The 13,935-nt window shown below is 44.8% G+C and overlaps 1 protein-coding gene across 26 annotated transcripts in view; it reads left to right on the forward strand.

Annotated features, from left to right (window-relative positions):
* Positions 1 to 13,935, forward strand: part of PTK2 (protein tyrosine kinase 2) — a 183,208-nt gene that overhangs the window by 84,220 nt on the left and 85,053 nt on the right. For all 26 annotated transcript variants that reach the window (XM_081070012.1, XM_081070007.1, XM_081070003.1 and 23 more), the window contains 7 exons: positions 4,046 to 4,125; positions 4,723 to 4,785; positions 7,189 to 7,243; positions 9,066 to 9,206; positions 9,716 to 9,793; positions 10,900 to 11,007; positions 12,442 to 12,559. In XM_081070012.1, the coding sequence (XP_080926138.1) occupies positions 4,046 to 4,125; positions 4,723 to 4,785; positions 7,189 to 7,243; positions 9,066 to 9,206; positions 9,716 to 9,793; positions 10,900 to 11,007; positions 12,442 to 12,559 (643 nt within the window). The remainder of the gene's footprint in view (positions 1 to 4,045; positions 4,126 to 4,722; positions 4,786 to 7,188; positions 7,244 to 9,065; positions 9,207 to 9,715; positions 9,794 to 10,899; positions 11,008 to 12,441; positions 12,560 to 13,935) is intronic.

Consider the following 13,935-nt stretch of genomic DNA (forward strand, 5'->3'; position numbering starts at 1 on the left):
TCCGGGGACCCCAGGTTTTCTCCTCCTAACGGAACGTGCTGCAGTCGGTGGCACCCGGTTGGCATACTGCGCATTGGGTGGCCGGCTGGAGGTCGTTTCCTGGATGCACTCAGTCCCAGATGTGATGACCAGTGTGAGATATTGTAAATGGCTTCACTCAAAGTTTTTGACCCATTTTAGAACATCCTGAAAGATATAAGCACACTCTAAAAATAAACTAGAATCTCGTTATAACCCGATACACTGTAGAGCAGGAGACTATAAAAATAAGTAAGTTTTGGTGCTAAAGCTAATGTTTCATTCTAAAGCAAGAAAAATATTGGTTCATCGTGAAACTGAAATTTTCCTTTGCCATGTAGCATTCTGCTTTCTCTCTCTGAACTTGTGTTTGTTAAATGCATATTTGATGGATAGCCTTTTGCGGGTGGTGGTGGCCATTCGTGTGAAGAGCTATGTCCATGTTTTTGGCCAAGTTGTCATATTAACAAGCTTGTATAGAAACCATTTGGCACTATCGCAATTTTCAGCTGTCAGGAAGCCTGGGCCTGACATGAAGGTATCTCCTACAAATATTGGTTTCTCCTACAAATATTTAAAATTTTAAATGAGTATGTCCATCCATTGGCTCTTAACATTAAATGTAACATAATCAGTGGTTTCTTTGACAAAAAGAGTTCCAGTAGGAACTTGAAGACGATGCAGAGTCTAGAACCGTAGCTTAACTATATGGTATAGAATCGAAACTTGTCTGTAGAAATATGCATGGTGCTAGGGCACACTTATTTCTTGTTGACCAGTCTTACTTTTGGGTCTAGTTAATGAATTTGTTAGCTGACAGAATATTCAGAAGAGAGCAAAACAGAGTCTCATGTGGTGGTCAAAGCGTTGAGTTCACATGTGGAATAAATTATGGAGTAATTTAGAATTAATGCTTTCTACCAGAGATGTGGGCAGTTTTTATATTAAACCTTAATTCTATTGCAGAGTAAGATGAAAAAATTCACGAATATAAATGCAGTACTTGCCCACAGCAGGAAGTTCAAATACGTCCTATTTTTAAGTAGGAAGTTGATATCAACATAGAAACAGACGAATTTAGAAAAACAAGACACAGCTTTCAGAGGTGTCCTCTTGGAAGCCTTGCAAATTTGCTGGCCCTGGCTTTGATGAACAGTGTGATCTGTGGCATAAAAGGAGAACACGATTGAGTGACAGTGGTGACACGGCCCAGGAGAGGCATGTGAAGCCACATGTGGGCCCTGGAGATGGCAGGGTGATGTGAGGAGTCCCCACTGGGCACTAATGTGCCTTCAGTAGAGAATGCCCACAGCGTGGGCACAGACTGAAGCCTGAGTTGGAGGGTTGGCACGTCTGATTTCGGAGCCTGCATTTTAACACTTGCTATGTGACCTTGGATAAGGAAACTTTTCTGATCTTTGTGTGTACACTGGGACTACTCAAATCTACCCTGAAGAGTCGTTGTAAACATTATAAATAATATGCAAAACACTCAGCATGGTACCTGGGCCCTGGCAGACTCTCTTTAAATAAGTTATACGGGGTTCCTCTGCTGGCATTGCCACTCTTCCTAGGCTGTTTCTAATAAGTTGGGAATGGAGTCGTGCCCAGCTCACAGTGATGCTATGAAGATTAGATGAGTTAGTACCTGTAAATCTGCCCGACATGGTGCTGAGTGTATTTACCTTAAGCAATTATACACATGCACACACTTAAATGGTCGATAGATTACCTGTATTTCACAAATGACAGCAATAAATTCCTCTGGGAGTTAGCAGGAGATGAAAGGTAGTCCAGAAATGTCTTATAAAAGAAATGAACACTGAGCATAAAGGACCCTGAGTCTTGATCCAGCGTCAGGATGTGACCCTGCCCGCGGCTGCAGGGGACAGCGCCTGGTGACAGGTGACAGGGAGCTGCGCTGGGCTGGGCTGGGCTGCATGGGGCGCCCCGGGGATGGTGCCCGGTCCTCCCGCCAAGGGAAGCTGCCGTGGAGGAGCCTGTGGGGGACGGGGGTGCTGAGGGCCTGTTGTGGTGACTTGCTCCATCTTGGATCGGTGTACTTCCCAGAATACACCGGGCGCTTGAGGCCGTGAGTGGACTTCAGGCCATGGCCACACAGCTCTGAGGGTCGTCGCTGCAGGAAAAACAAGTCGCAGAACTTGACAGTCACATCCACAAAAAGGAGATTTCCCAAACGGATTGTTCAGTGATCATGTCCCCTCTCTCCAGTTTTGCAAGTAACAGGAACTTGGTTTTGATGAATGAAATAAAACAAAACAGGTGATTACATTTTCCCACCTGTGAATAGTGTTTAAAAATGACAGTAATTCATCTTGAGGACAGTTTTGTAATGCTGCATTTTTGCAGCATGTAATTGATACCCTGCTGGGGTTTCTTTGAAGTCTGCACCACACCACAACACTAAGATCGAACCCCCCGCGTGGCTCAGTCCGAACAACTGTGCTGCCCCTGTGACATGTATGTCAGTCTTGGTTTATCTCTTGTGCCTTTATTTTTGTGTTCGATAATAAACCTACTTAGGCCAAATCTTAGGTTTTAAATTTGGGTTTACTTTCTGCTCTGCAGGAGAGAGAGCCAATTGGAGTGTAAACAACGTGATTCTAGAATGAAAGCTTTTTACTCAAGTGGACTGAGTAGTTCAGCTCCGTTGAGTCAGTCCCCAATGCCCACTGTGTGTGAGGAATAGACATTCCCATTGCTCGTAAGTCTTACGTGGAGAATAATGTTTACACAAACAGGCCTCTGAACTCCAGTTTGGTCGCTGTTTATTCATTCATTTGCTCTCTCATTCGGTCAGTAAATATTTATTGACCACCAAGGTCTAAGTGCTAATGCAGGAAATAAAGCACAGGCTTTGAGAGGAATGGTGTGTAGTGCAGAAAGAGCCACCGCTGCCACAAAGGGAGGGATGAGGAGGTGAGTGAGTACACGTGCATGTCGCCGGGTTATAAGTTCTCTGCACGTCCAGGAGGCATTGGTTTCTGAAGACCATTCTTTTCCCTGTAGGAAAGAGATGTGGCAGGTTGACTGGGAGTAGAAATCCTTTGTGCAAGTGAACTGACAGGCTAGGGGCAAGGAGTGGGGAATTTGTCTAGGGCAGAGGTCAGCACACGTCTTCCGGGAAGGCCAGAGAGTAAACGCTGTAGGATGGAAGAGCAAGAGGCAAAATCTAAGCTGTTGTGAAATACTAGACACAAGACGGATTCTCACAGTTCTGTTGGGTAAAATTGATAATCTCACCGTTGAGGGCAGTTTTTTGGCCGACAGATCTACTCATGAGAAGAATGGAGTTCCTCGTGGGGGCAGAGATAACATTTCCCTCACTGAGGTTCAGAATGGGGGCTCCTGTCACGCAGATCAGTACCGACGTTGATCCCTTCCTGCTCACCTGTAAGGTTTCACGTATTTCACCTTTGAAAATGTCTGCACACTGGTGGGTGGTACTGGTACAGCCCCTCAGTTACTTCAGTGGAGTGTAATCATTGTTAGGAGGCATTTATAAAATTCCGTCAGATTTTGAGCAGGTTATGACTTTGCACGTCGATCGCGCACAGTGATGGGTAGGTGGGAGCACCTCATTTGCAGGCTCATATGGATATGGAAACACGTAAATTTTCTTTGCCCTTGCACTAAGGTCCAAAAACGCTGTTGGAATTGACGTTTGAGTTCGGAAAGTATGTCCACTGCGCGTTTGTGTGGAAATGGAGATCTCCCTTCTGATTTTCAGTTTGACAGCATGGGACGTGAACTCAGACGGTGTTGGTTGTTTCTTAAATTCCCATCTAAGTGCTCACAGATCATGTAAGCTCTCCTTGGGAGGAGAGACCGTTCTGTTTCTTTCGCTAGTTTTTGGTATGATTCATCTTCATATCCAGCATCTAACCTAATTAATGACACAGCCTATAAGGTATGTAAAAGGGACCCCGTAAGCATTTACTGAGTGACTAAGTCTAACGTGGTTTCTTTTCAAAGAACATTGTTTCCCCATTCCTTCTCATTGTAGGTGAAGAGCGATTACATGTTGGAGCTCGCCGACCAAGTGGACCAGGACACTGCTTTGAAGCTGGGCTGCCTAGAAATACGGTGAGAAATATCTGTGCAGTGAGGGCTTTACTCATCGGCGCTTTTCAGTGTTTCTGGAAATTACCCCGCTGTTTTCCTTTTCCTCATAAAGATTGTCAATGAAATGTGAGTAAAACTTGGAGAAGATTCTGAGTGAGGTCGAGCGTTCCCTGACGTGTGTCCGTGCCTCTGTAGGAGTGGGTGTGGTGCACAGCTGGCCACAGCAGCCCCTGTAGGAGTGGGTGTGCGGCACAGCTGGCCACAGCAGCCGTCTCGTGTGCCTGTAGCTGCTGTGCTGGGGCGTGCTGTCTCCTGAGAAAAGAGGGAGGACAGAGGAGTGAATTGAGCTGATCTCTTCTACAACTGGAATCTGTCTTATCTTTACGGAGAGCCAGACCTGCTTCACACTAAAGGGCAAATGAGATTGTTCAATAGAAATAAGGGCTGCCTTCACTGATTATGCTTCATTAGGATGTGGGAACAGTGCTGTGATGCAAATTCCTTCTTTATTCAAAGTTTATCAGAATGTGCGTGGCTGAGCCACAGAGTAGTTACCGTGTAACAACATAGACATTCTCTGTGCATACATGTAAAAATTCCTCTCTTTCCTGATTCTAGGAGATCATACTGGGAGATGCGGGGCAATGCACTAGAAAAGAAGTCTAACTATGAAGTATTAGAGTAAGTATTACACATAGAAACACGGCCTTAGCAAAGCAGCTACTCAGGACTGAGTCATTCTTCAAACTGTGGTGGTTATTAGTTTATCTTCACTTACCATTAAATACTAAATCTGAAACACTACTGTTTCTGAAACCTTTTTATCTGGAAGAGGGAAAGTTTTATTAAGAAAAGAAGTCTTGGTGACAGTAGTTCTGTGAGCCAACACTTAAATTCGTTGGTAAGTGTCTTAGTCTGATGAGGTCTATGATATGTTAATGTACATGTAATAAATTATTTGTCTTTTTATATTTAATCATATTGGGATGAAAGTTTCACTTCTCATTTATACTGAAATCCATCATTGCCTGTAAATTATTATTTATGTTCTCTTTATGAGCTTACTAAGGAATTTTTTCCTTAGTAAAAAAAAAAAATTAGAGATATGGAAGTTATTTGTTGCTTGTATACCAGAAAATTTAGAATACCTGAAAATTTTTCCAGCAGTGGAAATGATTTGTATATTAGACTGTTAAATTAGATTATTTAAAATGCATGTACGCCAAGCTGGAGCTTATATCTTGGGGTGCTAGAGGTTCTGCTCTGCATCTTTTGATAATTTACCAAAGATAGTTGATATTCATTACATCCTAGAAGAAGTCAATTTTATTTTCATTAGCAATGCTGCAACTTTTTGTCAACATTTTTCAGGCCATACTATTACTGCAATTCTGTTTGGAAGATGTTGGTAAAATAAAGTGGAAGGTTCCATAACTACTCTACTGAAATAGAGACTTCCCATGGCTTTGTGTTTTATTTGGACTTTCTAGGTCATCCCAACTACTATCATACTCTGGAAGTTTGATAACTCATCATTTTGAAAACTAGGTTTTGCAGGGGACTTATGTTTATTTAAAAATAAAAGAAGTAAATATTTTTGGAAATTAGTTGCAAATGGGTACAACCATTTGAAATAATAACTGGTAGTAGTAGCTGTCACAGTTATTTTTGGTAATTGCAGGAGCCTCCTTTGGGCCAAGTTGTGATGAAAGAATGCACACGACGTAGGTGGCCTGTGTAGTTTCAGAACGCCGAAAGCTAACTCATCCCTTGACTTCTGGTGTCATATGTTAGTGTGACGTAAGGGCCATGACAGTGTGCAGGTCACAGTGGACACTCACTAAATCTTTGTGATTGCGTGTGTGTGTGTGGACATACCTGTCGCCTTGCTGTGCCCCTGAGCAGGTTAGAGAAGGACAGAAAGGGATTGGTTGGAGTTGAATGAAAAATTTTAGAGATCAACTAGGATATCTTACGAGGCAGAATTATTTTAAGTAGACTTTTCCCTGCCCTTCAGTTGATGCTGTAGATGAACACAAGGTCGGTCCTCAGTGCAAATGGCAGTTCAGGAAAAATCGGAGTGGTTTTTTCTAAATGGTTATTTGGCCGATTATCTGAAAAGATACCTGCCTTTCGGTTGGCTGGTTAGCTCAGTTGGTTAGAGTGGGTGCTGATAACACCAAGGTTGCCAGTTCGATCCCCATATGGGCCACTGTGAGTCACTCCCTCCTTAAGAAAAAAACCTGCCTTTCACTTTTCTAAGTCTTGACCCTTTGGTACTATTTTGCACATGTCTGTCCTGACATTGCTTAATGTTTCCAGGCTTTATTTCATCTCCCAGCACATGACTGCCATCTAGTGGCCAAAAATCCCGGGTCACTTGGTACCCAAAATAAGCAGACAAAAAGAATGATCTACTCTTCCCATCTATTTGCTTGGCCAGGGTGCTTTGAGGCTCTTGATAATAATGATTTATTTTGTAGCCTCGTTTAAATACAGTCACTGGGATTTCCAACAGTTTCACACATTTAGCTATTTGACCTTAGGCGAATCACTTAATTTCTCTCTTTTTGTTTCTTATGTAAAAATGAGATGACAAACCTTGATTATGTGAATAAGTCCCTTCATCAAAAAAGTTTATTTTGAAAAATAGACAACTTTTAGTACTAATGCAACGATTCTGTTTTTAAGAGTTCCATAGTACTTCCCAAATCTTCCCCTAACCGGGCCAGCCTGCTTTCTCTGCAAATACAACATTACCCATTTGGCGCTGATGTTTAACAGTTTGTACGTTGTAGTTTGCCAAGAGGCAGTATTTTAAATAGGTTTTCAGTCAGTGTTTAAAAAAAGACTTTCTCCTTAAACCGAGTTGTGTCGATGTTTTCTGCATATATCTAGAAAATGATATGTCTCACCCCTTCTGGGACTTCGCTGGTAAACTGGAGCTTTATTATACTTCCTTCCTTCCTGAATAATATATGGGAGGAGAAATAATTTAAATTGCTTTTATGTTCTTGCAACAGTGGCACTGTATTAATTGATTTGGTGGTGTTATGTGTTAATACCCTTCTTTTTATATTTCAGAAAAGATGTTGGTTTGAAGCGATTTTTTCCTAGGAGTTTACTGGATTCTGTCAAGGTAATTAGAGCTTGGTTTATCGGAACCAGACGACCATATTTATTATGCAAATATCTTTCCCGTGGTGTGTGTTTCTCCGTTACCTATAAAAGTAGGATGTGCAGAGTTGAATTTTGAGGAGGCATGAGTAAATGCCTCGCGGCATCCCGGGCCAGGAAAAGGATGTGAGTGGGCACACGGGAGGTTAGAGAGCACTGCTGCACGGTGTCGGTGTCTTAGTCTGACATGTGCCCGCTCATGTAGGATGTGCGTGGGGAGCGCGGTGAAGAGCCTGCGCTCCCCTCTGTGCTGTCTTTACAGCTCTTCTGAACATCTACGGTTAGGTAGCAAATCTACAAACACCCAGATTTCCATTTACCTGAATATAATTCACGGTAGAAATCTCATTTCAGAACTAGAAGTGTTAAGAGATGAATAGTTCCTCGTGTTTTAACTGTAGTTAATAATACTGTGTTGCTTACTTGAAAGTTGCAAGGAGAGAGTAGGTCTTAAAAGTTCTTATCACAAGAAAAAAATTTTTGCAATTATGTGAGATGATGGATGTTATTAACTAGACTTTTTGTGACGTTCATTTCACAATATATACAAATATTGAATCACTATGTCGTACACCTAAAACTAATACAGTGTCAATGTCAATTATACGTCGTTGTTTTCAAACATGTTTTGCATACAGTGTTAACATACGTATGTTTAGCATTTGGTGGGTGGGTGGATAATTCTTCAGTTAATGTCTTCTCAGCCTATTATTCTTTTATTGGACATTTTCTGTAGCATTACATCAGAGCGTTTTCATTTGAGAAGCCCTCGGGTCCACGGTTGCTAGCAGCAGCTGACAAATATTAGGTTGACTAATATGAAATGATTTTTGTAGTTCAAAATGGCTGAATAGCAGAATTTTCTCATGATCCGACCTAACAATACTGCTTCATTCAGAAGGAGTATCACCTTCTAAATAGTTTTCTGTGTGTGACTTGGTGTAAAATTGCACAGCGTGCGCAGATGCCTTGTTTCCTGCAGAGGAAGGAGGCATACCTGGTTGTGACGTCCTTGGGGTGCGTCTGCCTGAGCTCACGGGTGCTCACACGTGTCTGCAGGAATCCCACCCGCTCTCCTTGTAGAAGCGTCTGTGTGTACACTGCTTTCTCAGACTTCTTCACATGCCACCGATCGGACGTTGGTGTGGTCAGTCAATTCTTAGGGCTGCACAGAGTGTTGGGTGGACAGACGGGCAGTGTGTCCGTTTGTCCATGTGGCCCAGCCGTGTGTTAACTGTGGGCAGCTCTGCAGTGAGCCTCCCGGTGCTGAATCTGCACATTCTGTAGTTATCCGTGAAGAGTCAGGTCCTGGGGTTTTAATTTCTGGGACCAGATGTGGGGTTTTTGGTGTTTAATTTGCATCACCAAGTTGCCCTTCAGAAAGGCTGTGCCAACTCACCCCCCAGCAGCGGATGTGCGAGCACCTTGAGCCGCTCACCGTGTCCCTGTCACGGGCAGATACGGGACCTGCTTTTAATGCCTGACTTTCGACGTGTTCTGCCTTGTAAGAATTACTGCCTTATAAGTTTCAATTTAAGAAATAAAGCGCAAAACCACTGAACTGAACTCTTAAAAATGGTTAAGACAGTGTGTTTTGTGTTGCGTCTATTTTATTCCAGTTATTCACAAAAAGGGGTAAGTCCCTGATCAATACGACCTGTGTAGTAATGCGAGCGTAGGGGAACTCAGCGGGGGGTGGGGCCGCGTCCTTTCTGTTCACTAGCACGGCCATGGTCTTTACTCATTGTTGACTCTGAAAAGATTTTTGTGATTGTGTCCTGCAGGCCAAAACACTAAGAAAACTGATCCAACAGACGTTTAGACAGTTTGCCAACCTTAACAGAGAAGAAAGTATTCTGAAATTCTTTGAGATCCTTTCTCCGGTGTACAGATTTGATAAAGAATGCTTCAAGTGTGCTCTTGGTGTAAGTGTGGACTGGGCTTGATTTCTTTAGCTTCTTCTTATGCGTGTATATCCACATTTCTGATTGAAATAGAATTTGTCACGTTTTTAACGACAGGAAGGTATTGTTTTTTCACTTTCAGTGGGAAAAATGCAAAAAAAATGATGTGAGAATAAAATTACCTTTTTTTAATAGCATGCCCATGTTCATAATTAGATTTAGATTTTTTTTTTCCTAGCCCAGTGATTTATTGATGAGCTCTTCTCGAAGGGCTAGTTTACTTATTGCAATTACCTTCCCAGAGAAACTGTTAGCATCAGACCACAGGGATGAGCACAGCATCTCTCCGTCTGGGCTCAGTAGACATTGGATTGATGGAGTTCTAAATGTTTTATGTTATTTGGTTACATAGATTAATGCAAACTAAGCCAACTCCCCATTGGTTCTTCCAAGTGTCTGTGGCTCTTTATCTAAAATATTTCTTCTGTTTCCTCTGGCACATCTCTCCTCACCTGTCTCGCCTTCCAAAGTCAAGCTGGATTATTTCGGTGGAGTTGGCAATCGGCCCCGAGGAAGGCATCAGTTACCTCACAGATAAGGGCTGCAATGTAAGTGCCGCAGCGGCTGTCTGTACACACGACTCACGTCCTCCGTTGGGCTTGGTTGTGGGTAAAGAGAGATGAAGCCAAGGACAGGCTTGGTGGGCCGGGCTGTGCGGAGCTGAGCTGGGGCTGGAATGGGGCCCACTCCAAGTGCTGTGGCACGTGACCACTTATAGGCTGAGCAGGGGAGCAGCCAGGAGAGGGCCTGTGACGGAGCCAGAGAGCGGCGAGGAGACGCCAGCGGGCAGATGCCTGCGACCACGCCGCTGCTGCCCTGTGGCCGGGGCAGGGAGGATGGGGGTTCCCTGGGGTACCCGTGTGAAGGAGGACAGCCCTGTAGACAGACGTCCCTGTGCCCGGAAGCGGAGCTGTAAAGATGCTTTGCTTTGAAGGGACTCTGAGTGTGAGTCACTTTCTGAACCAGAATTCCAGCTCAGTGGCGTCACCTGTGCTGCGTGGGACACTTGGCGGGAGAGGCTGATACCCCGTGACATTCGGAGAACCAGAGGCCTTAGCAGGCTAATCACTTTGAATAATTGTGTAGGAATCCTTACGTGCAGAGCGATCATTGTGGTGAAATGCTAGAAGGATATGAGACAGGTGGGCGTATTTTGTCTTCGTAAGAAGGAGAGAGTTGGTTCTGCTTGGAAACTGAAGGCTGCCTTGGCCTGTCTGCTTGGGAAGGGGCCTTCAGCTTCCTCCCGCCTCCCCAGCTCCATTCCGCTTGGAACTTGAGGACGTTCCAGAGACTTATTCAGGCTCAGGGTGTGTTGAGAGTGGCCCAGGTCCGTCTTTGTGGGAAGGAGGGCAGAGTTTTCATTCTGACCAGGAATTGCACACGCTTACCTTACCCCCAGGCCGGCAAGTGGTCAAGTCAGGTCGCCTCCTACTGCCTTCTGTCTGGCTTGTGTTTTCTCCCTCTGGTCTTGGTGACCCCCTCCTAGGAGGGCATGCGCCTCCCTGGCCCCCTTGGGTCCACTTCCCCGCAGACACCTCGTCTTGGGAGGGTGTGTGCAGGAGAGTGGGCTGGGGTCGGCTCTTTGAGAACTTCACAGCTGAAGTGAGGCCAGGCTTCTGTCTGAGGCCCACACTTGGTGTCTTTTCTTTCCAAGCCCACACATCTGGCCGACTTCAATCAAGTGCAGACCATTCAGTATTCCAACAGCGAAGACAAGGACCGGAAAGGAACGCTGCAGCTGAAGATAGCCGGCGCGCCCGAGGTACGGCAAGTGCAGTCATCGTTAAGGGAGGGCTGCACGGAGTGCATGGTGGGAATAAGGACGTTTTAGGATGAAGTCTTCACAGACCAGCAAAAGCACACCTTTCCCTTGTGTAGCGAGTGTTAGCTTACAAATCCTAATGATAAAATGCTCCCAAGAGCAGAACAGGAGACGGGGTTAAAAATAAGTCAGGAGCATTCTCGTGAAGATGCTTGAAGATTATTGTGAGTTACCAAGGAAATCAGCTTGCTGGACTTGTATAGAGATGCGTGTATGTTCTGCAGAACATTCTCTCCCAGACCGTGTTGTATGTGACGTTCTCTGGGTGGCAATAATTATAACATGAACAGCAGCCGCAGCAGCAGCTGAGGCTTCTTCCTGCCTCGTGTGGCCCTCACTGTCCCAGCCCTTTACACAGAAGCCAGGAGCGGCGCTGCCATTCTCAGAACCCAGGAGAGAGGCGCTCTGAGACACTGTAGTGGTCCCCCTTGTGTAGGTGAGGCAACTGAGTACGAGAGGTTGACGGGGTCCCGAGTAGTAAGTGGTGGAGATGGGGCTCATCCCACTGGTACCCAGCGCCTGCGTGGTTGGCGAGCACGTATGGTAAAGCCAGACATGGCGTGAGAAGTGACCGTTTGGCAAGCACTGCCTCACTCAGATGGCCCCGCACCTGATGAGCGGTGCTCACACAGAGGTAACAGATGATACCATAAAATACTGGAACTTTATGGCAAATTGAAATTTCCTGCAAGTAGCTTGGGAATGTTCTTGTTTGGCACCATATCATTTTCAGCCTGTCCTTTCTTTTTGCTCTCCCCCAAATAATATTAGGATAATGCAGGTAAAGTAAATTGTGCATTAAGAAGAGGGTTATGAAAACTGCATGAATTAACATATACCTGTGTTTGAAAGTAAGGTACAGCTTTAATTATCTCCTGGGTAGCACTTAATGATAGGTCTCTAGGCAGAACATGCTATGCATGTTAAAAGTAATGAAATTTGACTAATTTTCTTTAATGTTAGAAAAATTGTGATGGATGGTTGATAAAATTCGCTGCACGTTAGTCTAGTTCCTAATAGAAGCCATACTTGAACTTACTGATTATCTAAATTCTTCCCTTAGTTGGAATGTGCCAGAGGAGCCAGATATTCTGAAGGAAAATATTTGTTTTACCCCTTTTTGTTCTAGAAAGGGAGTCTCAGTTTAAGTGATGTTTCTGTTTTCATCTGGGCTTGCCTTCTGTCGTATATCCTAGGAATAATGTCCTCCAATATCAGACTTCCTTTTTTGCTCAGACCTTATGACAACTCTTGCTCCACTCCCACTCTTCTCTGTGTTTGAGTGTATCTAGAGCTCTGATGTCACAGCGCAGCTGCCCCTTTGATTATGGGACAGAACAATAACGGGTCTTTCTTGGTCTTTGCCCTTTCCAGCCTCTGACAGTGACAGCGCCGTCCCTGACCATTGCTGAGAATATGGCTGACCTGATAGATGGGTACTGCCGGCTGGTGAATGGGGCCACGCAGTCTTTCATCATCAGACCCCAGAAAGGTGAGCTGCTGTCTCTGTGGAGCATTCCCACTGAACTGTCAGGCGATCCTACCCCCAGCAGCCATAGTTCTTTTCGATACCTGTAAATATGAAGACCGAACGCATGATTCAGCTCAGTAAATCTGTGTTCTTGTTTTCTTAGGGAAGTGGTCCAGCTCACAGCCTAGGAGCTGGGTTTGAATAGAGCTTAAAGAAAGCAGCTGTGTTTTGCGCAACATACTTGGAGTATTTTCTAGGTTACCGTTGGTATTTTTAAATAATATATTTAATATATTTAAATAATATATTTAAATACCGTTGGTATTTTTAATTTTGGAATCATGTTCTGGGTTTTGTTTTTGTTTTTTAAGTTTTGTATAATACATGTAAATAAAGCCTCTTTTCTATTTTTCCTTATACATCTCAGAAGCTTAGAGCAGTCCAAGAGCAAAATTGGTTCTAAGTCATGATGTAAAATCCGCGGTTAGAATGCATGACTATCCTAAAGGAAGGTGGCATCACTTCAGAAATGAGATGGCTTCTTGCAAGGCAGGAAGAAGGGATGTTTCAGAGATTGGACTTCTGAAATAATCAAACGAAAACATCCCCAGCAGGATTAAAGCACAGTGGCAGCAGGAAAAGCTGGGCTTTGGGGGCGTATCAACCTACGGGTTCAGATCACGAGCAGTCTGGGCTGCCGCCTGTGAAGCACTTGACTTTTCTGTGCCTTTGTGCCCTCGTGTGTATAACGGGAAGAGTGGCACTCGCTTGTGTGGTATTTGGGGGCAGATGCCCGCATTTGTCAGCTGAATGAGCCTGGCACGTAGTGTTCACAAAGTTTCGTTCTCTTGTCCCCATTGCTGCCGGGTGAGCTTGACACACTACATGAACCGTGCCTTTGAGACTTCCTCCTCTGTACGAGAAGAATGATGTCTGGTAGCGTAGCGTGGTAGGCGGGTCCACAGCAGGCCCATCGAGCAGGCAGCTCCGGGGCAGGTGGACACAGGATTCCTTCCAGCATGCACCTCCGTTCCGAGGACGAGTTCAGAGGGAGGAGTCAGGAAGGGCCTAGCGGTGTGTGTCCACGGAGGCAGAGCTGGGAGTAAGAGTGAAGAGGAAGTAGGAAAGCAGAGAGCAGAAGATGAAGTGCTGAGCTCCTGGTGTGGACACAGCAGAAAGCCCGGTGCTCTGTGTGATCAGAGCAGGATGAGGGAGTGTGTGTGTGAAGTGGAGGAGTCATTGCAACCTTTGTTTAAAAGTTAGTGGCCTGATGTTGTGCTCTGAAAAGAGTAGCTAACCCCGTAAGCCAAAACTTCAGTCAGTCGCTGTGTGTGGATTCCAGGTTATGGCTGACGCAGCAGAAATGGTTTTCCCACTGCGATCAGACCAGTAAAGCC

Source organism: Rhinolophus hipposideros (genome assembly GCF_964194185.1).
Source record: "Rhinolophus hipposideros genome assembly, chromosome: 13".
Lineage (NCBI taxonomy): Eukaryota > Metazoa > Chordata > Mammalia > Chiroptera > Rhinolophidae > Rhinolophus > Rhinolophus hipposideros.